Genomic DNA, 23,195 nt, shown 5'->3' on the forward strand with positions numbered 1-23,195 from the left:
TCTCCAGGCCCTACTTCTACCATTCATGCTCACCTACTATAGTATCCATAGCCTCCCAAAACAGTACCAGCATCCAGAAAATAAGCACCCAAAATTCAAGCCTCCAGGGCACTTCAGATTCAAGCCATTCAAATAGATATGCATATATACTTTTGAACATATATCAGATAGATATATAACTATGTATTATATACACATTTATTCTTTTTCTACACTAAATGTTAAGATAGTCCCCATCCAAAATATAATTCTTTCAAATCCTCTTTATAGTCCTAAAATTTCTAGATCACATAAACAGGTATTACTATTTGTATAACAATGTACATTGGCTGGGTGCCGGAAATACTAACTGGATTTTTCAAAAGACGTGTATTTCCTCAAGATGGAAAGATGTGAGAAGATAAAGGCACCTAAACTGATGCAGAGCTACCCTGGCATCCTGTGAACAAGGGGCACATGCCCAAGCCACCCTACCAGTTGTACTCCTGAGCCCTACGGAGAGGCACTGTCTAGGCAGCTCTGACTTAATGACCCGTCTGACAGCACACACTGTTCCCATCCAGATACACTTGGGTTAATGAATTCAGAAGCCTCTGGCTTTTACTAATGACCTCAGTTGGGATATTTTATCCAGAAGTCTTCCTCTGCTTTTTAATTCCCTGCCTTGCCTGTGAGAATTCCTATGCCAGAGGAAAAATATGGTTTTGATTTTACAAAGAAACATTACCTAAATTAATGTTTTTTCAGTAACAATGTCTTCGTATTACAGACCACCTTTCCGTGCTTGGGGGGAAAGAGAGCAACAACACACGTGCAAAGGTCGCCTTCCTCTGCCGCAGAAAGCCTTCCCTTCTTCTCATCCAAAAGTGTCACCTCCCCGCTGCCAAAAGCATTTCTCGCAATCCCTTAGGCTTTCCCTCCAGGGCTTTAATTTCCAAAGACTGGCTTAACAGCCACCATTTAATTTAGGATTTGTGGAGATCAGACTCTAAGAGGATATGAAGGCTTTAAAATGGAGATGCTCATTTTAAAGTTCATACAATGTTCTTAAATAAATCTGTTAACTTAATTGATCAGGCCACTAGTCAACCATTATTTGATCACAACTGACACAGAATTAATGTATATATATTAAATATATCATATACATAATCATATATTCAAAGTAACCCTTCCAATAGAAACATAGCCTGTGTATACTTTCTCATAGCCACATTAAAAAGTAAAAAAGCTCAGCAGTGGTGGCACACACCTTTAATCCCAGCACTCAGGAGGCAGAGACAGGCCCGTAAGTTGTTTATGTGGGATTTTATCAAAGCAATAAGAAAAGTAACTAGCACAATACTATGCGCAAACAAACGACGAACGTGTCCTCACATGGGGAAGCTGTTACTCGGCGTCCTCTTCTGTGGATACTCAGCCTATTGTGAGGCCATGTTCTCGGTATCTCCCTCAAATGTATCCTCACCAAAAGCCCTGACTTTCCACTGCTTGACAATCAGACACATCTAGAATCTCCTTGGAAACAAATCCGTGGGGATTGTCTGTGAGGGAGTTCATATGTTGGGTTAATAAGGTGGGAAGACCCATACTGGATGTGGCAGCTTCATTCTTTGGCTGGGGATCTTGGACTGAATAAAAAGGAGAGACCAAGCTGAGCGCTAGCATTCGGCACTCTTTGCTTCATGCAGACAGAAACAATACAGGAGATGCCTGGGTCCTTTCACTATGGTTTCCCTAGCACAAAGGACTGTGACCCCTCAAACTGTGAGCCAACATAAACCTTTGAGTTGTGCAGGCATTTTATCCCATCATTTGGAAAGGTAACTAACTAACAGACCTCCATCTTCAAACTCCATGACAACTGGTTAAATTTAAGGCTCATCTCTATGAGTTCCAGTCCACAGTAGATCTGTAAGATCTAAGCAAAGCAGAATGTACTGTTAAGTTCCAGGGGATTTGATCAATGTCAGATGTTATTGCTCTACAATGCCTGAGGACATCTATGTGCTGCAAAACTGAGGACAAAGAACACAATTTCTCCTGAAGCTTACTCCTCAGGTTCTCTAAATGTGGTCTCCATGTACAACATCTAAAGGGCATTTTGTAACAAACACATTTTGATAACACACAGCTCCAAGGAAGACAGAGACAGGAAGATTTAAAATGTAGCTTTGAAGTCAAACAATTAGAACCTTAAGACAATGTCTAAAGAGATTATGTGTGGCCTGTTCAATTGTTTTCAGGTAGGGCCTTCCTATAGCTAGCTGGCCTAGAACTCATTTTGTATCCCAAGCTGAACATAAACTTTTGGTAACCTTTCTTTTCGGCCTCTTGAATTCTGGGATCACAGACACGAGCCACCATGCCTGGCTGTCAGACTGTGTTTTCTTGAATAATATCCGTAAGGCTAAACAAAATGACTAAGTAATAAGATAACTTCCCTGCCTAATTTTCTTTTAAAGACATTTCTAGTTTTCTTAGAAATGAAGTAGTTGTATAAGCAGGTAGAGATTCACTTCACGAATTCTGAACTAAAATATCCCTGTGCTAAAAGGCAGATTATAAGTACTCATGAAAATCGGTTTCATGAAAAGTCAATTTCAGAACAATGAATTCCACACATCATTTTTCTGAAGATAAGGAAGGTGTGGGCATTAATCATGGTGATTAGTGGCCAGTCACGGGGGCTGCTTTGTTCTGACAAAAACAATGAAATTATGAAAATTGCTGTGAATTTTAGTAACGCATGATTTAACATTACAGCCCAAGCAGCATAAAAATGTATGAACCTTCCAATAATTTCAAGAAATTGAAATGAAATCCTTGGCAATGACCGGACATTTTGACACCAATGAAAATATTTTATGTAGTTATGTAAGTGATAAAAATAAATGTTTTATAAAAAAAAATCTCCAAAAGTAGTTCTAACTAGGAAAAACAATCATAATTAACAAGATTTCTCGTAGGGTGCAGGAGCCAAAGACAACATTTTAGGCCAGCCCAAAATGACGTCATCTGGTCCTAAGTTCCTAAGATCTGACCACCTGCAGAGATCTTTAGAGTCAATTTAAAGAAGTAATTTTCCAAGTATGGACACACTGAGAGTCTCTCACTTTTACGTGACTTTCTATTGTGCCGATGGAAGATGAACACACACTTCAGCTTTGTAGGCAGCTGTGCCCTCAACACAGAAGCAATATGTCACCACAGGTACCATCTGGAGAAAAGGACATGGGTCTATTATTTCTAAATATATTAAGAAGCCCAGATTCAAGTTCTAAGATGGAATACAAACAAAGCAACCAAATATTCAAGATGGGGCTCTAAAATTATGCAGTAGACAAGAATGCATCTTGAGAACCCCAGGGGTTGACATGAGCAAAACTTGTTGTATGAGGGGATGGAAGTCCACTGTATATGGCAGCAGTCTTTTTCATGATGTGGCTGTTTCCTTGCCCTGGGAGTTGTGAATAAAGGCCCCTACGTCATCTGTATGTATGTTTAGTGTGGGCATGTTCGTAATGCCCACATGTAGGTAAATAGTAAGGAACATTTTTGCTGGGTCACAGTAAACATCAGTTGTTTAGGAAACTGCAGAACTGTGTTCCAAATGACTATGCCACCTTCCTCCTCACCAGCGACGGCTGCCATTGTTTCTTTTGTCTTCATTATACGTGTGTGATTGTATCAATGATAGTTAATCTTGCCTGTCAACTTGACGGGATCTGGGAGAAATTAAGAGATAACTGCTAAGCACACCTGTATAGGATTTTCTTGATCAGGTTATCTGAAGTGGGAAGACTCGCCCAAAATATGGGTAGAACCTTCTGGTAGCAGCCCAGATAGTAGGAGGTGTGATAAAAAAAAAAAAAAAAGGTTTGTGTTTGCCCCATCACCCCTGTGTGTCACTAGCAAATCATACCCTACTGCCACTGCTGTTCCTAAATCCCTTCACTGATATCAAACCCCAGCTCCCCAGGTTAGGATTGTTGAGGAATCCAGCTTCATGGACCAAGTCACTGCAGGGTTCTCAGTCTTTTGGGTGTGAAAAACACATTAGAATAACCTGACTGTACTGGGTCAGCCAATCTAGGGAGGGTTTTAGTATATATTCATTCTATCAGTGTTGGAGAAGGGCCCACTTGTTCATCCCCGTCACCCAGCTAGCTTAGCCCCAAAATAACCACACAGAAATTATATTAATTAAAACACTGCTTGGCCCATTAGCTCTAACTTCTTATTGACTGACTCTTAAGTTAATTTAACCCATTTCTATTAATCTGTGTATCGCCACGTGGCAGTGGCTTACCAGGTAAAATTCCCAGCATCCATCTCCGGCAGATCCATGGCGTCTCTCTTCCTCTTTTCTTCTTCCAGCATTCAGTTCTGACCTCCCGGCCTACCTAAGTTCTACCCTATCAACAGGCCCAAAACAGTTTCTTTATTAACCAATGAAAGCAATACAAAGACAGAAGGACCTCTTACACCATATCAGCTCTGAGCCTCTAGCGAACTGACAGTGTCTTCTGGTTAATTTACAGGTTTAATGGCACATGAGAGTGTCTTTCATATGCTTGTCATCTGTACCTTTTCCTTAATAAGCTATCTCTTTAGATTATTTGTACATTTTCCTTTTGGGGGCAGGGTATTTTAGCAGTTTTTAAATCTTACTTTAATACTTGAGATTATAATATAATTACTTTTCTCCCTCCAAACCCTCTCATGTACCCTTTCCTACTCACCTTCATTCATGGCTTTTTTCTTCATTGTTATTGCATGCATATATGTGTATACGTATGCATTCCTAAATATAACCTGTTTAGTCCGTATAATGCTGCCTGTGTGCATGTTCTCAGGGCTGACCATTTGGCACTGGACAATCAACCAGTAATCCCTGGAAAGATCGTCTTTTCTACTCCTAATTTTCTTTATTTCTCTTTAGTTCTTTATACATGGTAGAGTTTTCATGGGCTTTCTAAGTCTGTTTTCACATGTGTCCGTTGGTGTGTTCCTAGCTCAACTCACACTTGGGCTGTTGTGTTGGTGAGACTTTATGGGTGTAGCTTCTGATCCTCTAGCTGTTACAGTCTTTCCAGGCCCTCTTCTGAAATGTTCCCTGAACACAGGTGCAAGAGTACTTTACAGCTGTACCTTTAGGGGTGGGCTCCGCAGCTCTGCATTCTGATTGGTTGTGTTTTTCTGTAGTCATCTCTATCTGCTGCAAACAGAAGTTTCCTTGATGAGGGGCAAAGGCTACACTTACCTGTGGGCATAAGGGCAAATGTTTACAAATTTGCACCTTTTTTAAAATTATGTTAGTCTTTAGTATTGACTTCAATGGTTCTTTTGTACATTTTGACTAACAGTTCTCTATCAGACACATCTTTGAAAGTTTCTTCTTCCAGTCTGTGTCACGGTGCTTTGAGTATTATGATCAATATTAAGGAGGTGTGGAGGTGACTTTACAGAGGCAAAAAAAATCACTCTGAAGGAATCTTATGATTAAAAAACGTTGAGAACCAAACTTCAAGGTGCACAGAAAAAAATTCTAATTTTAATTCTTATATTATTTCAGTACTAACTTAAGCAGAGTTAACTGGAGTGCCTACAGCCCCCTTATATTAAGAGATGGAATTTTGTTAGGGTTGGTGCAACTCTTTGATATCATGAATAGAGCTGAATGCAACTTGTGATTTTTATTAAAATACAGGCCTGGCTAAGGTGGGAGAAGAACTGGTTCTCGCTAGAAAAGGGAAAGAGGTATTATGTCATGCTAAAAACAGTCTTGGACCAAAACCCTCCTCGGATTAGAAATAAACTTCATTATAGCTTGCTATTGGACTCTGATGCCTCTGAAAAACTTAATTCTGACTGTGAAGAGAAAGTGCAAGCATTAACCATAGTTAATGGATGACCGGTACATGATCTTAGCACCGTATCACCCAAAACCATGACCAGTGATGGAACCAAATACCCTTACAATAGTCAGTTTTAAACCTCTTGGAAATATGGCGTGACTGCAACAAACCAGAAAATGCAGAAATCAACAGCATCGTGGAAGTCGTACTGCACTCATGGAAACCATTTCTAGTTAGTTTAAGCTGGAGAAATTCATTACACGATAGCCAAGGGGTAAGACAGCCAGCTTTAAGGGGTCCAAAGATCAGCTTTGGGGTGAGCTTCCAAGATTACCTCCTGAGGGTACACTGCACAAGTGAGCGTCTGGCCACATCATGGTCCGAAAACTGTGGAATGGAGAACCCACTGCTACAGTTGGTGCTTCCAGACCCAGACCATCCAAGACACACTTTCATAGCCACAAAATGCAGGAGCTGTGCCTTGTCCACACACTGGAGGAGCTGGAGATCCCATACAGCCCTTGCTGGAAAACCAGCTCTATTTGCCAGTAAAAACAGCAGAGTCAATAGAAGTCAGCCTGTATCTCAGTGTTCCATTCATGTGACTGCAAAGAACTGGTGAGACCTAAATTACCTCTAAAATCAGAGCCGGGGGGAATACAAAATAGTGGTTTTAAGGTCTCCAGTCAGTAATTTCAGAAGGCATGATAAGGATATTAAAAAACACCAAATGAGGTGAGAGCATCACACCCGCATGAGGAGGAGAGAAGCAGGCTGGGACTGTCAGAGCTAAGCTTGGACACGATTTCAGAACTCCAAATGGGGACCCTGTAGACAGAGGAGCTGGAGAGAGTCCCAAAGCAACCAGAGCAGTCAGCAGAGTGACTGATCCATCATCATCAAATCAAAAAGAAGCCTGACCCCCAACTCCCCAGACTAGAAAACTGGGGATAGGCACCATGATCAAATAGGAAACTATACTCTGAAGAGCTTGCAAGGCCAGATAAGCCTCCATCTTCTAAAATAATAAGAGCTGGGCCTTATAAGGATGTACCTCAGTGCTACAGTACTTACCTAGCATTCACAAGGCCTGCGCTTGATCCCTAGCACCAAAAGAGAGAGAGAGAGAGAGAGAGAGAGAGAGAGAGAGAGAGAGAGAGAGAGAGAGAGAGAGAGAGAAAACACACAGCATGGGGATGTACCTGTAATCCTGGAGTCTAGCAGGTGAAGTCAGGAAAAACAGAAGTTCAAGGTTACCCTCAGCTGCACAGCAAGCTTGAGGCCAACCTGAGTGAAAAAGAAACTGAAAAGCAATGTATGCAGGGTTGGAGATACAAGATCCAACACCCTCATACAGACATATATGCAGGCAAAGCACCAATGCGCATTTAAAATTATATATATATGTATAATATATATTTATCAAGTGTTTTACTTATGAATACATGAATGCAAATGTATAAAATAATGGGTTAAGTAATTGCACACTATATCCCTAAGATGTTTCCAAGAGATTCAGGTCAGGGATGGAAAAGATGGCTCAACAGTTAAAACCACTTGCTTTTCCTGCATAAAAAGCAAGTTCAGCTCCCACTAATCAATGGGGCTGATACCTGCTTGTAATTTAAGTTCCAGAGAATCCAACATCTTTTTCTATCCTCCTTGGGCACTGCATACACAAGTGCACAGACACGCAGGCAGATAAAACACTCATTAACATAAAATTAAAATAAATCTGTCTATTTTTAATTCAGGGTGTTGGAGAGATGTCTCCATGGTTAATTACACTTATTGGTCTTGCAAAGGGCCCAGGATTGAATCCCGGCACACACACGATGGTTCACCACCATTCATAACTTCAGTTGCAGGGGGATTCAAAGCCGTCTCTGACCTACTCCAGCACCAGGCACCCACATGGTTCACATACACACACAGGCAAAAACAATAATACACATAAAAATATAATAAATGTTTTTTTTAAATAGCTGAAACCACCAGGTGGTGATGGCGCACGCCTTTAATCCCAGCACTTGGGAGGCAGAGGCAAGTGGATCTCTGTAGGTTCGAGGCCAGCCTGATCTACAGAGCTAGTGCCAGGACAGGCTCCAAAGCTACACAGAAGAACCATGTCTCGAGGGAAAAAAAAAACAAAAACCTGAAACCTTTAAAAAAAAAATCAGGGTCTGGGAAGATGGCTCAGCAGTGAAGAGCACCAGCTGATCTTCCAGAGAACCCAGGTGTGACTCCAAGCACCCACAGGACAGTTCACCACTTAACCCTAGTTCCAGAGAATCAGAGGCCTTCTTCTGGCCTCTGCATGAACTGCACATACATGGCACACAGACACACATGCAGGAAAAAAAAAACCTCCTGTACATAAAAGTAAATCAATCATTAAGAAAAATTCAGGTCACAAAATAGAGCAAGTTGAATACAGAAAAAAAAAAAAAAAAAAAAACCATCTCATTTTGTTTCTTGTATTGGAAAGGTATTGGGAGGATGTGTGTGGAAATAGTTAATAGGCAATCCTAGTGGCACATGGCACTTTTAAATACATTTCTGGGTTTGTTTGTGCATGTGTGCGCCACCACATCCACAGAGGTCAGAGGACAACTTGTAGGAATAGGTTCATTCCTTCCCCTGTGTGAGTTCCCGAGACCCAACTCAGATACTCAAGCTTGGCAGTGCCTGTTGTTTACCTGTCGAACCAGCTTGCCATCCTCATTTCTGTATTATTTCTCAAGTTCAAATAAAAAAAAACTAGATTATAAAGGTTAATTTTAAACAAATTTCAGAAATTGACTTCAAAAAAGTGCAAAGTACTTGAAGCACGTAACCTATAGATGTCCCAGATGCCAGCAATGCATCCATTAGAAAAGGCAAGAAGGGGAGCTGGTGTGGGGTGAGTTCTAGCAAATGTTCCAGAGAACGTCCAATGTGTACCTACTAGAACTTCATAATCCAGAAGAAATCAGAGCTGGGTTACTGGCATTTCAGCCCTAACAGTCTTAAAGGAAAATTACAGGGACTGGAGAGATGGCTCGGTGGTTAAGAGCATTGCCTGCTCTTCCAAAGGGCCTAAGTTCAATTCCCAGCAACCACATGGTAGCTCACAACCATCTGTAAAGAGGTCTGGCGCCCTCTTCTGGCCTTCAGGCATACAGACAGAATATTGTGTACATAGTAAATAAATAAATAAATAAATAAATAAATATTAAAAAGAAAAGAAAAAGAAAATTACACCACCATACTTGAAAAAACTTATGAGTGATGCGTTAGTTTGGGTTTCTATTGCTGTGAAGAATAGATCAAAAAGCAAGCTGGGGAGGAAAGGGTTTATTTCCCTTCCACTTCCACATTGCTCTTCATTAAAGGAAGCCAGGGCAGGAACTCAAACAGGGCAGGAGGCTGGAGGCAGGACCTCATGAAGGGGACATGGAGGGGAGCAGCTTACTTCCTTCCCAGGACTTGCTCAGCCTGCTTTCTTGTAGATCCCAGGACTACCAGCCCAGGGATGGCACTGATGGAGGTGGGTCTTGTAATAATAAAGAAACTGCCTCGGCCCTCATAGAACAGAAAATTAGGTAGGCGGAGTAGACAGGAGAGAATGCTAGGAAAAAGAAGCTGAGTCAGAAGGAGTCGCCATGATTCTCCCGCTCCAGATTAATAAAAGAAACTGCCTCGGCCCTCATAGGACAGAAAATTAGGTAGGTGGAGTAAACAGAAGAGAATGCTGGGAGAAAGAAGCTTAGCTGAGTCAGGAGTCGCCATGATTCTCCTGCTCCAGACAGACGCAGGTTAAGATCCTCCCTGGTAAGCCAGCTCGTGGGCTACACAGAATATTAGAAATGGGTTAGAACAATATGTAAGAGCTAGCCAATAAGAAGCTGGAACTAGCCGGGCCAGGCAGTGTTTGAAAGAATACAGTTTCCGTGTAATTATTTCGGGCATAAGCTATAGCTATGCGGGCGGCAGGGTGCCGGGGACGCAGCCCTGCCGCTCCTAATTCAACATGGCACCACCCACCATGGTCCTCCCCCATCAATCACTAACTGATAAAATGCTTTACAGCTGGATCTCATGGATGCATTTCCTCAAGGGAGGCTCCTTCCTCTCTGATGACTCTAACTTGTGTCGAGGTAGACAGAAACCAGTCAGTGCAAGTGACAATCGACTCAATATTAGGATGGCAACTTTTGTAATAAGTACATTAAAATATCAATAAATATAATTCAAAATATTCAATGTTTTTATTAATGTAAATCTATGTGTTTATGTACATGTGTGCGCAGGTGCTGGCAGAGGACAGAAGATACTGGATGTCCCGGAGCTGGAGTTACAAGTGGTTGTGAGCCACCTGATGGGGGTACTGGGAACCAGACTCCGATCCTCTGGAAGAGCAAGCACCTCACACTCTGAATTGCGGAACTGCCTCTCCAGGCCCCACCATTGTTTTAAAGATTCATTATTATTTCATGCATGAGTGTTCTGCCTGCATGAATGTATAAACACAGCAGTTCTGAGCCATAGCCATTGAGGCAGGAAGCGCAGCCATCCTCTGGAACTGGAGTTAGAGGCAGCCGTGCGCCCACCCATACAGAACTGGGGTGTAGGAAACCAAACTTGGGTCTTTGGCAAGTTCAGTACAAGGTCTCACCCACTGAGCACTTCTCCAACCCTCCAACTATAGCTTTTTTTTTTTTAATTTTCAAAGCAGCCTTCCAAACTATTTTAATGAAAATGGCCAAAATGAATTTTATACATGTATGAAATAATCAAATAAGAAATAAATTTTAAAAAATCACAGTCTAATCTGGGCAAAGTGTCACAAGCCTTAAGTCCCAGCACTCAGGAGACGGGCAGGAGGATGACCCAGTTCCAGGTCAGCAGGGGCTAGTGAGACTGCACAACAAAATGAAGCAAATAAAAGTAATCATAATCATGATCAAAATGTACAGCTCAGCTGTTTAAAAACAGTAAAATTTAGTAATCACTATTTTTGCAAATCCTTACAATTTAAAAATGGAAAAACCTTTCCAAATGTCATTATAATTAACGCAACAGTCGCCTTAGTAAAAAGTAACAGATGCTCAACATTAGGATAGTTGAAAAAGTACACACAAAATGTTCAAAAGATGAAAACTGATGTTAGGAGGTGCAAAATATATAACTATTTACCAGTTCCAAGACAGCCCAGCAGCCTATTCGACTGCACGTAAAATACAAGCGCTACGCCCCAAACACCCTCCCACCCCGTGTCAGACCAAAGCGCATGCGCAGCCTGACGCATGCGCACTCTAAACGCAGGCCGGCAAGACGCGGAAGAAAAAGATGGCGGCGCCGAGCCTGCCCACACCGCTGTATGGACACGTGGGTCGCGGAGCCTTCAGCGACGTGTACGAGCCTTCGGAGGACACGTTCCTGCTGCTGGACGCGCTCGAGGCGGCGGCGGCCGAACTAGCAGGGTGCGAGGAGGGTGCGCGCCTCAGCGGGAAGGAGCGGGGTGTCCCAGGGGCGGTAGCCGGAAGTCTTGCCTCCTCCGGAAGTGGTGGGTCGGCCCACTGCCTGGTGATTGACAGCAGAGCGGGGTGAAAGAGCAGCGTGCCGGGGTTTGTGCTCTGCAAAACCCTATGGTCACCCCGCCTTGCTTGCCTTTCGGCTATTATCTGAAGAACGCAAGTGCCCCTGAGTGCAATCGTAGTGTCACGGCCAGAAACAAGGTGTTCCCGAAACATTGCTGCTTTCCAATATGAAGTTTCTTAGTGTAAAACTCGCGCAGGGTTCACCTGCTACTTAGTGCATAAATAGCATCCTCTGGCAACGGAAGGACACGAATGGTGAAATGTTAAACCCACTCAGCTCTCTCAAGGAACAGCCATTAGCGATGTGTTACTACTGAGCGCTTCAAACGTTCCTGCAACTGAGAAACCGAATTTTCAGTTGCAGTGTTAGAAATGTAGTTAGTACCATTAGGGAAGATATAATAGTTACCATGCATCCGCTTACTGCAGGATCTTCACTAGCCTGATTCGTTGAAGTATGGTCATAACTTTTAATGACAACAGTTGTAAAGGCTACATGTTGATTTTTCGGTTAAGAGAATTTGAGTCAAGAGCGGGAAAGATGGTTCAGCTTGTAAATGTGCTTGCTGCCAAACTTGTGGACTCAGGGTCAGTCCTCAGGACCCATATGGCAGGAGGAGACAAATGCTCCTACAGGTTGTTCTTGGACGTTCTGTTTCAGTGCTGAGGACTGCGTGCCCACACATACACAAAATAAGTCTAATAAAACATTTTGCTGAAAGAATTCGGGTCATTCATTTAATGGGCAAGATTTTTGAACTGGGGTCCACCAGAACGAAATGACCAACACGCTTACCCCTCTTAAGCTTTGTCATATTTTTTTTCGTCTATAAAATGCTTTTGAAATCAGCCTTTCATCATAGATGGTGGAGAATTTCAGGTTACTGGAATATCTTATGGAACACTGGCTCGGAACTCGTATACTCAGAACAGCCCAGAAAGATTTACAACTACAAATTGCATTGCGGACTATGCAGTAAATGGGGCTGACCTTGTCACGAAGACTTGAAATTCTAATTATGAGACTGTAATGGTTATTTCCAAGAAGTAACCACCTGGAAAGATTCACAAACTTTAGAGTGACTAACGGCTTCTCAGATATGTGGCTGGTTCTAAAGCTAAAAATCCTGTAACTGCCTCTTGACTATTGTTTGAAAAGTTAAGTGCAAGGAATTCCCGTGAATGTCATTAGGCATTGTAAAAATTAAGTGGCGCTTTTGAAACATGTACACTCATTGAGGGAATAATTTCACTGGAAAATAATATGAAGACTTTTAAGTTGAGAAAGCTAAGATTATTGGCATTTTGAGGCCATGCTGTGAGGTACTTGCCCAGTTTAGTAGAGAATGTCTGTTCTATATCTCTCTAGGTAGGTAGAGGACTTTCATTCCTAGGACATGCTGCTTGGTGTGTTTAAGTACTTCAAGGTAATTGACAGTCTGTTACACACCTAAACTATTACCAGGTATAGCTATGCAACCATATGCAAGTGATTGCCAGAAATTGTAAATTTCCCTTATTTTCCCATATATTTGCAAGCGAATGATGATGCTGGAGAAATACATTATATTGCATGAGAGTCATCTTCCATGGAGAGTAGGCTCATGGGAATGAACTAAGTATTCTGGTTTTGTTGTTAAAGAGTGGAAATATGCCTTGAAGTTGGAGCAGGGTCTGGTGTGGTGTCTGCGTTCCTGGCCTCCATGATAGGTCCTCAGGCCTTGTACATGTGAGTATACAACGTTCATCCCACCTCCTAGGTTACTGTGACTGTGGCAGCTTGGGTGAAATATTTTAAGTAGACAAAATGTCTCTGGTGGTGTTTCAGTAAGGCCTCAAGTCACAAATTGTGCCCACCCCAGTTATAATTTCATGTTCACGCCTTCCTGCTATGTGATCTTAGGAGCCACGTAATTTTGAGTTCTGTCTACTGGGATCGTTTTCAGGGAGTCATTTGACGGTTAGAAAACACCTGGAGAGTTGAGTTTCTTTGCAGAGCACTTGAGAATACAAACCCCAGGAAATAGTAGATTTGCCAGACACGGAGCCGGTGCGTTTTGTGCACTCTGTAATCTCTCGTGTATGTTGTGTAGCTGTCTCCTAACAGTCATTTCTTTGGATTTCGGTTTTGCTGGGTGCTTAAGCCACACTTCAATTCTGTAGCAGTGCTTGTCACCAGTGTAACGAGCCTTTGTTCTCTTTTTCTTTGCCATTATGAAAACATCCTAATTTTTTCTGTGCCACTTAGAATTAACAAAATTCCTAAAGTAGCTAGCAGATTTGCTTCTGTTCACGGCCCTGATTTTTTTCTCCTGTCTGTAGGTGCACTGATATCAACCCCCAGGCGGCCGCATGTACCCTGGAGACAGCACACTGTAACAGAGTCCACCTTCAGCCAATAATTACAGACTTGGTGAGCTTTAATCTCTGTTCAGTAGTAATCAATTTCATCTCAGTTAATTGAAGGTCAACAGGTTTTAATGCAAATGAACTTTAGCAATTAACTTTTTTTGTTTTTATGAGACAGGGTCTCATGTAGCCCCAGGCTAGCTCAAACTTAACTATATAGCCAAAGATGATTTTATACTCTATTTTGAGTACAAGATTACATTTTAAAAAGTAGCAACAAGCTGGCCATAGTGGCTCACTCCTGGAATCTCCAGTAGTCAAGAGTGTAAGATGAATTTCAAGTTTAAGGCTAGCCTGAGCTACACAGTGTGACCTCTTTCTCAAAATCAAAGCGGTAGAATTATTATTCTTCATTTTTAGTTTTAGAATACAATCTTTAAAATGCATCTATGTATTTCCTAACATTGTTAGTGCACACCAAACACACTCTACCTTTTACAAACTCCGTGGGTGTCTGTCATTCTGAGTTGTGTGATACTAGGGCTGCTCAGTCATGTGCCACGTGAAGTACCTGGTAGTTCCCCTCTTCCTTTCGCTGGCCTCATGTTGCCCTGTTTAACTGTTATCTATTGGCAGAACATCCATTCTCTCTGCTTTTGTGTAAGAAAATCAGACAGTTTTGACTCACATTTAACCTAAGGGTCCTCCAAAAGGTGTCTCTACAGGAAATAAAGTCTGCGTGTTTTGCTGCGTGCATTTAACACTTGCTAGGGCCTCTTTCATTTATTCTTCAATTCTTGGAGATGTGAAAGCTGGAAACTGACTGGGCCTGGCTGCAGATGCCTGTACTAGTCCTTGGTTTTATTTAAATACATTTTAATTTCAAGAGTCTCTTGTTTTAGCTCCAGTTCAGCAGCTGTGCCTGAATCTACTGCTGTTTCAGCCAATAATCGCCACTCCACAGTTACTGGCTCACTTCTCCAATAGTTGCCAGTTTGGAGCCTCCTGCCCCTGCCAGCAAATGTAGGTCTAACCAAATCTCTAGTGTTCTTTTTATCAATAAGACTTGGGAGTCAGAGGCCCAGGTGAAAACCTGCTAGCTCAGAGAGGTTGAGGAGCAACTAGCTGACCTTCCCTCTTTGTGTCTCAGAAAAAGGCTGTCCTGCTCTGCCACACTCAAAGTCCTGCGTGTCTCTCTATCCGTCTTCCAGATATTCTCTGACTCTCTATGATTACTTTCTGTCAATTAGTTGCTAGCTCTGCCTCCTGCCCCAAGGTTGATTTTATTTAATAAATGTAAACACAAACTCAGGTTCACAGTGGATCATATATCATATTCTGTTTTAAGATTTTTGTCCTTTTTGTTTATGTACTATCCAGCCTGCAGTTACTCCTGGAGAGCTGGGTAGTGCTTCAGGAGCCTCTGGGAGTTACAAAGCAAACCTTCTCCAGTTTCGTGAGCCAGCATTCCTGGAAACTTATATTTTAGAGTTCTTTTAAGAAGTTTAATTTCTTTGTGGAATCGAAAACAAAGTGGTGTGTGTGCGCACACGGACACACACACACACACACACACACACACACTGAGTTATTCCCTCATTCTTAGACTGTTGGAGGAGCAGATGAATCATCTTTTGGTTTGCAACAAAATTGTATCCAAATTACTTCAAAGAATAGGCTATTGTTTCCCCCTATAAAGAGGAAAAAAGAATTACTTTTGCAAGCACAATCTCAAAAAGAGGTCTTAGGAGTTACCTTTGAGTTACAAGTTACCAGACTTATTAGGATAATTAAAACTGGATTGACTATAGAAATCTGGATCAGGAAAGTCTCAGATATCACTTTGTAATATATGTTTAGTGTTCATAATCAGTCCAGTGTATGTCCAATGCTTAGATGGTGTGACTGGAAATGAGGTAGCTTTGAATCACACAAACACAAAATTGTGAGGGTTTTTCTTCTTTTTTTCTTTTTTTCTTGTTCCATGGACAACTGAGCCATAAAAAAAGTGTCAAATCCTGGCTGTTTGCAGTCTCTGACCATTTTGTTCAGTGCTCCCTGCTCTAATGTCCAAATTTGTCAGTCAAAATATTTACAAGTAAGTGAAGAAGCAAAAACAGTCCATCCTTGGTGTTTTGTGTCATTCAGATACATTCTATGTTATCTTATAAAACATTTCCCTTGGGACATGGGGAACCACCTTAGTTGGTACCATGTCTGCCTTACAAAGGACCTAAGTGAGATCCCAGAACAGAATATAAAAAGCCAGGCATGGTGGCGTGTTGTTTGTACACCCTGCTAGTGCTAAACGGGAGACTGGTGGATTCCTGGAATCTTTCCAGCCCTAGAACAGCAGTGAACTTCCAGGCCAGTCTCAAAAAGAAGGTGGAAAGTTCCTTAGGGAAGATACCAAGGTTGTCCTCTGACCTACACACACACACACACACACGTGCTCAAGTGCATTTTTTTGTTTTGTTTTGTTTTGTTTTGAGACCAGGTTTCTCTGTAGCTCTGGAGCCTGTCCTGGAACTAGCTCTTGTAGACCAGGCTGACCTTGAACTCACAGAGATCTGCCTGCCTCTGCCTCCCAAGTGCCAGGATTAAAGCATACGCCACCACTGCCCAGCTGTGTGCACATTTCTTAGTTACAAGAGATCATTGTGTAAGGTAGCAGAGATGTTGTGAAGTTCTTTGTGGATCCACAGGGAATGTGTTTCACAGAATCGGGGCTCACCGCGCCCTCATGAACCCAGAATGCGCACATACGCACTGTTGATAGAAGTTGTATGTGGTATCTGCTCACTCTCCGCTTCACTCGTTTAGCTTAAGTTCATATAAACTGCACCTGCATGAGAACATTTCTGTCTGTAAGTACTGTCCCCCACTGAAAACAGGAGAGAGTATTTTTAAAGACTTATTATTTAAACCAGAATCCAGCTTAAACTGTATTGTTGCTGTCTTCAGGTCCAAGGCTTGCTGCCCAGATTGAAGGGGAAAGTTGATCTGCTGGTGTTTAACCCCCCCTATGTAGTGACTCCACCTGAAGAGGTAAGGGCCACAGCAGAATGTGTTCAGTCTCCAGCTGCTCTGTGTGAGACAAGATGAACTTGGGCTGACTTCGGTCTCTGCTGCTAACAACACTCCTCTGATCAGAGATTCTCAGACCAGACAGTGTAACCCAGAAGGAGAAGAATCCTGACAGAAGGACCAGAATGTGACCCACCTAGTCAGAATTCTCACCCAAGTCAGGCCATGATGTTGAAACTGATCCATTACCATAAATAACAAATTTATAATGCAAATTTTAAAAATACTTCTAATCAACTATACATTCACCAATAATGTCCTTCTCAGAGTCTTGGGTTTCATCCCTTGGCATTATCAGAAATGAAAAGTGTGGGACCAATCCTGATCTTTCATAGGGAAAGAATAGAAGTACATCATGTATTTAAGAATCTCCATAGTAAGGAGTCAAGCCAGATCACCATTCCCCCAGAAGATGAGCACTGGCTTCTCCTTAACTCTGCCTGATGTATTCTTTGGTGATTATTCTCCGGCAAAGCTGGTAAATACTATGCCCACTTCCACTGCACTTGCTCTGGCTGTGCTCACATGAACTGAGGCTCAGGAAGTAAGTCACAGTCAGAGGGAACAGCACTACAGTCTCGTATATTCTGTTCACTGCTCCTGTAATCAAGTACTACAGGTTGTTTAATTAATACATGTATTTCTCAGAGTCTGGAGACTGAGACCAGTCTCGGGGTGTGTGGCTGTGGCCAAGGCCTTTCTGCTGTGTTATGACAGAGACATCATAGCTGAGAACGAGGAACCATTCCTGAACACGTGGCTCTCTTCCCCTTTATAACATGGGCTAATCAATCCCTCACGACCCATACTCAGCCCACCTCCAAATGCCGTCAGCGTATCAGTAGGGGATTACATTTCTTATATGAATTGGATGCTCAAGAAAAAGCTATGGAAATGAACCTTGTGATAACAATGGTTCAGTCCAGCCCAGAGGTGGCAGTGAGCAGAAGACAGCTCTCTGTCCACATGTATACCCACACAATACACACAACAGATCAGTAAATACAGTTGTTAAAAATGTTTCAGCCCTCAAGATCTAGTTTTAAAATCACTCAATAGCTGAGTATGGTGGTGCCTGCCTCAGGAGGCAGACTTCTGAGTTCCAGGTCAGCGCGGGCTACACAGTGAGACCCTGTCTCCACAAAACCACAAGTCATTCAATAGCAGGATAAAAACTAAAATGGACAAAGGTTTATTACATTTATAATCTATTTAAGTAATGTCAATATGAGCCTGTGTGTGCAGAAGGATGGTTAATTCACGGTATGGTCTCAGTCAGTGAAGAAACAATTCAGAGAATATGATGACCCACTGGAGTCCCAGTGTATTCCCAGCTGGAGCAGTAAGCTAAGTGTATCTGCTGAGACATAGCAATGCCCTGGGCACTTCTGCAGTCCCAGCACATCTGGTGTCTTAATTCCCAGACCTGAATGATTAGATCGGGCAAAGCACAGGTCCAGCAAGGTGGCGCAGCAAGTCAAGGGTGCTTGGCGTCAAGACTAATGATGAGTTCTAACCCAGAACCCACATGGTAGGAGAAAACTGACTCCCAAAGGTTCTCCGATTTCCATGAGTACACACAAATGCACACTGATTTTTTTAAAGTTAAAAAAAAAACTAGTCTGGAAACTAAATGAAAACAATGATTTCAGGCCATAAAGTATAAAGACAAAGTAAATGAAATCAGAGAGGTTAATAATAAATGACTTAGAGATGATATCCAGAAGACACACAGTCAAGGGCTTGAGCTCTGTGGCTAGACTCACTGTCACATTCAGAAGCGTAAACTAAAGTGCTATACAGGGGTTATACCTGTGGTCTCTGAGGAACCAAGAGTGGAGCCCGGGCAGCAAGCAAACAGAAGGGAACACCTGCCTGCTCCTTTTGAAGTGGAATCCTCTCTTCTTTGGCCTCAGGGTTGGGATGGTGCCAGAAGTTGCTGAGGAGTCATCTCCTCCATTATAAGCAGATAAATGGGGCTTACTGGCCTGGAATCTTACCACAGGAAGTCCTACTACATTCTGAAGCAGTGACTAGAAAGGCCAGATGGGGACGGGTTCAAACCATGACACACACCTGGTCAGCAGCCAGTTCCCACAAAGCACTGGAGTAAACAGAGATGGGAGTCCAGAACAGGAGCGGGCCCAGAAGAAAAGCAGAGGGCTCCAAAAGGAAAAATCTGATGCTAAAGTGGAATTAATGGGTCTAAGAATAATCAGAATTAAGATGCAAAGAAAATTAATAGACACAGCAAATGTCAAAGACTACCTAAATAAGATATTCCTTCAGTAAGGTACTGTACCACTATAAACAGTGAATTAGAACTATACCAGAGGAAATGAGAGGTCCTTGAGATGTTGTGAGTGACAGGGTTGTGGAGATAGGTACTGGATGAGATGCTTGTGAAAGCGTCAGGGCCCAGGTTGATGTCCTCTGAGCCCATGTCAGAGCTTTGTGGGAGTGCACATTGATGGGAAGCTCACGAGGTGCTGGCCTGGTCCATGCAGCGGTAAGCAGGAGAGAGCCTCATCTCCGACAAGGTGGAAGGCAAAAATTGTCTGACACGCACACACGTGCTAACATAACACTAAAAGACGCAGGAAAGATTGTGGAACAGTCCTGCACTCTAAAACAGTTAAAAACAGAATTGTTGAAGGTAGTGGAGGGGCAGACAAACAAGCTCGGAAAACCTGCCCTTATGAGTAGGATTTTTTTGCTTTGTAAAATTTATGTGTATGATTATGAAGGAATTATTTTAAATTGGGAAACCTATGCCATATTAAGTGACTAAAAACAGAAAACATGATTATATATAAAATTAAAATCAAATATGGGTAAAGGCCACAGCAAGAAATAGGAAAAAAGTTGTCAGCACTGAACTTAATTTTCAATGGTTTCTTTATAATTCTGGTCCTGACTGAGCCCGGAGCCGCATGCAATCCTGTCCCTTGGGTTTTTGAGGCAGGGTCTCACCATGTAGCTCAGGTCAGCCTTGAAATTGCCATCTTCTCACTCGTGTTCCTAAGCATGGAGACTGCAGTGTGCCCAGCACACCCAGCGTGCTGTTTTAGTTGTTGGATAATCACATGCTCTCTTGTAGCATAAGGACTTCAGGAGTTTGGCAGAGTAACATTCAGAAGCCAACGTACACTCATTTGGAATGCACTTTTTTGGTAATGTTTAATGTCAAAAGGATTGTAATCTCAAACTTGAATCAAATCTCTCTGATTGGTGACAGGTAGGAAGTCACGGAATAGAAGCAGCTTGGGCTGGTGGCAGAAACGGACGGGAAGTCATGGACAGATTCTTCCCGCTGGCTTCAGAACTCCTCTCCCCCAGAGGGCTGTTCTACTTAGTTACGATAAAAGAAAACAATCCAGGTAATAAGAAACAGCTTTGTGTTACCTGTCTACTTTTCTGACGGCAGTTCAGTGTAGAAAACTGAAATTTATAAAGTAGCCTGAGCTGTTGAGCAATTTAATCACTAACAACAGCTTAGCTAGCCAGAAGTTCACGTTGAAAGACTTTAAGAGGATAAATGTTTATGTGTTAAAAACTATTGTCTTAATCCCAGCACTCTGGAGGCAGAGGCAGATGATCTCTGTGAGGCCGGCCTGGTCTATAGAATGAGTCCCAGGACATCTCTGTGAGGCTAGTCTGGTCTACAGAACAAGTTCCAGGACAGGCTTCTAAGCTATAGAGAAATCCTGTCTCGAAAAACAGAAACTATTGTCTTCTTAGGACAGTAGTTTTCCCTCATTCATAAAATATTCAAATATCACGTGGCCCCCCGTGTGGGCTCCTTCTCGTGGGGCAGTAACAGAAAAAGAGGGTTACTCCCACATGTGCACTGCAGGAGCCCTTGCAGGCAGGTCAGTGTTGTCGTTCACAGGCTCACAGCGGGATGAGACTTGACCCCAGCGGAGTGTAGATCTTCCAGACACTAAACACTAGCCGGTAGAGATGAAGTTTCCAGTCGAGTACCAGTTAGGCTTCAGCAATATGGTCTGAACCCTCAAGACTGTAGGGTGAGCTAGCTTTGGCAATGGCCTATAATGTTCGGCGGGGGTGGTCTATGGATCCTTGGGCCAAATGATAAAGACATAACCCATTTATTGTATGTGAAGGGGTTATTTGGAACTATTTTCTTAGTTCAGTCTTTTCTTAGAACATCAGAAGAAAGAATTGGATCCCTTGGAACTATAGTTATACATGGTTGTGAACTATCGTGTGAGTGCTGAGACTTGAACCCAGGTCTTCTGAAAGAGCCGTAAGTGCTCTTAACCACAGAGCCATCTTTCCAGCCCTAGGTTTTATTTCCAAAAAAAGTAAACTTGTTTACTTTCTCTGGGCAATGTCAGGATTCAGTTTGTTCATATTCTCATTGACCTTTCCAGAAAGGATATATGGCAGAGATTGGCACCAACCAGCTAAAAATGTGATCACTTGCTCTAACAAGGTTAACTAATGATCTTGTGTAGTCTGAAGTAGGCCACCACTACACACTGGCCCTAATCAGAATCCTCAGAACATCTTAATATGTGTCCCACTTCTCTGAAGTCCAAGCTTGAGTTAACAAACATTATTTAGTATGCATTGTTTAATCAGAGGAATTTAATGCTTATCATCTAATTAAATTAATCAGGAGTCATGCATATCACCAAATGATTAGATTGAATTTTACCTTTTGGTTTTATTGTTTTTTGTTTTTTCATTTTAGAAGAAATTTTTAAAACACTGAAGACAAAAGGTCTGCAAGGGACCACAACACTTTGCAGGCAAGCAGGCCAAGAAATCCTGTCAGTCCTCAGGTTCAGCAAGTCCTAATGTCCTGAGAACCACCAGATGCCCGAGAACTGCCTGAAGCGGAATGCACTCAGCTGGTTCGAGACGGACGTCATTCCCTGGCCAAGAAAGTTTATCAGAAATGTGTCATAAAGAAAAAGATGGAGTTAGGGTGGTCATGACACATACCTTTAATCTGAACACTCAGGAGAGTTCCAGGACTGCCAGGACTGTCACCCAGAGAAACCCTGTCTCAGGGGGCAAAGAAAGAAAGGGTGGGAGCTGGATAAGTGGCTAAGAGGTTAAGAGCACTGGCTGCTAGTGCAGGGGATTGGGCCCGACTTTCAGCACCCACATGGTGGCTCACAGCCACCATAACTCCAGTTTCAAGGGCTCCTGGCCTTTTCTGACCTTCAGGGTACCAGGCACACGTGTGGTATTACATACATAATGCAAAACATGCAAAGAAAACAAAGCTGAAAACCAGAAACAGTTAAGCTCAGGCATTTTGTTTTCAGGGACTCAAGTATGTGGGTATTTCTGTACACTTGCAAGCAAATGTGTATATTCTATTTATAATTTATATTTTATGTTATATTTATATATGAAAGAATGTTTGATTTAGCATTAGCTATAATAGCAAAGTAATATAACCACCCTAAAAGTCCATCAGAAAGGACACTGGTTAAAATAAGTCTCAGCTATCCATTCCACTGAACATACAGCCACGAAACGAGTCACTGTGTAGACCTGAACCAGATGGCAGCTGGCTACAACGGAGTGCAAAGAGGAAGCTGCAGATGAATTTCATCCTATATATACTGTTCTGAGAACCCTTCCGAAGCAGTGTATCGATGTGTGTGCATGACAAAGGCTTGAGGGTAAACTGCAGGAATAAAGCAACGTTCACTCTTATGGTGGCATTGTCCAGTCCTGTATATATAATTTAAAAAGTAGGCATGAAGTTGGGAGATGAGGAGGGTGAGGGGTGATTATGATTAGTATACACTGTATACATGCATGAAATTTTCAAATAATAAAAATGATAGTAGGGGCTAGAGAGATGGCCCAGAGGTTAAGAGCATTGTCTGTAATGAGATCTGGTGCCCCCTTCTGGCCTCCAGGCATACATGTAGACAGAATATTGTATACAGAATAAATAAATATTTTTTAAAAATGATAGTAATAATCCCCAATTCATGATAGAGTAACTAGGGCCAGGATAACGTGGTGATCAATATTCTCTATTCATAAGATACAGTATCGACCAAGGGCTATCATTTAAAGCAAGAGCAGTTGTGATATTAGCAGGGTCTTAACTCCAGAATCCATAAGGCCTGCAACTGCAGTTTACCATAGGGGCCGCCAGAGGCCCTGTATGGAGTCCCTGCCTTTCCTCACAGCCTCAAACACCACTGGATTTGCTGGACCACATGGCAGCCTGGACTTTGAAGAGTAGGTGGGAGGAGCAGGTTGTTGGTGAGACCTCTCAGGTACTAAGGAACACTTGTTCCCAACCTGTGGTCTTGCC

General features: G+C 42.4%; 1 protein-coding gene across 2 annotated transcripts; it reads left to right on the forward strand.

Annotated features, from left to right (window-relative positions):
* Positions 1-11,127: 11,127 nt before the first annotated feature.
* Positions 11,128-22,579, forward strand: N6amt1 (N-6 adenine-specific DNA methyltransferase 1). 2 transcript variants are annotated; one of them, XM_050138752.1, is made up of 6 exons: positions 11,128-11,326; positions 13,086-13,172; positions 13,766-13,856; positions 16,757-16,840; positions 20,118-20,259; positions 22,390-22,579. In XM_050138752.1, exons 1-6 carry the CDS (start codon positions 11,193-11,195, stop codon positions 22,410-22,412), a joined length of 561 nt encoding a protein of 186 aa, XP_049994709.1. In that variant the 5' UTR covers positions 11,128-11,192; the 3' UTR covers positions 22,413-22,579. The 2 variants fall into 2 exon arrangements, with proteins under 2 accessions (XP_049994709.1, XP_049994708.1); XM_050138751.1 differs by having other exon boundaries at positions 11,133-11,326; positions 21,600-22,579.
* Positions 22,580-23,195: the final 616 nt, after the last annotated feature.

This window comes from Alexandromys fortis, unplaced genomic scaffold (assembly GCF_014885135.2).
Source record: "Alexandromys fortis isolate MF-2015 unplaced genomic scaffold, M_Fortis_MF-2015_v1.1 scaffold_11, whole genome shotgun sequence".
In the NCBI taxonomy this organism is placed as follows: domain Eukaryota; kingdom Metazoa; phylum Chordata; class Mammalia; order Rodentia; family Cricetidae; genus Alexandromys; species Alexandromys fortis.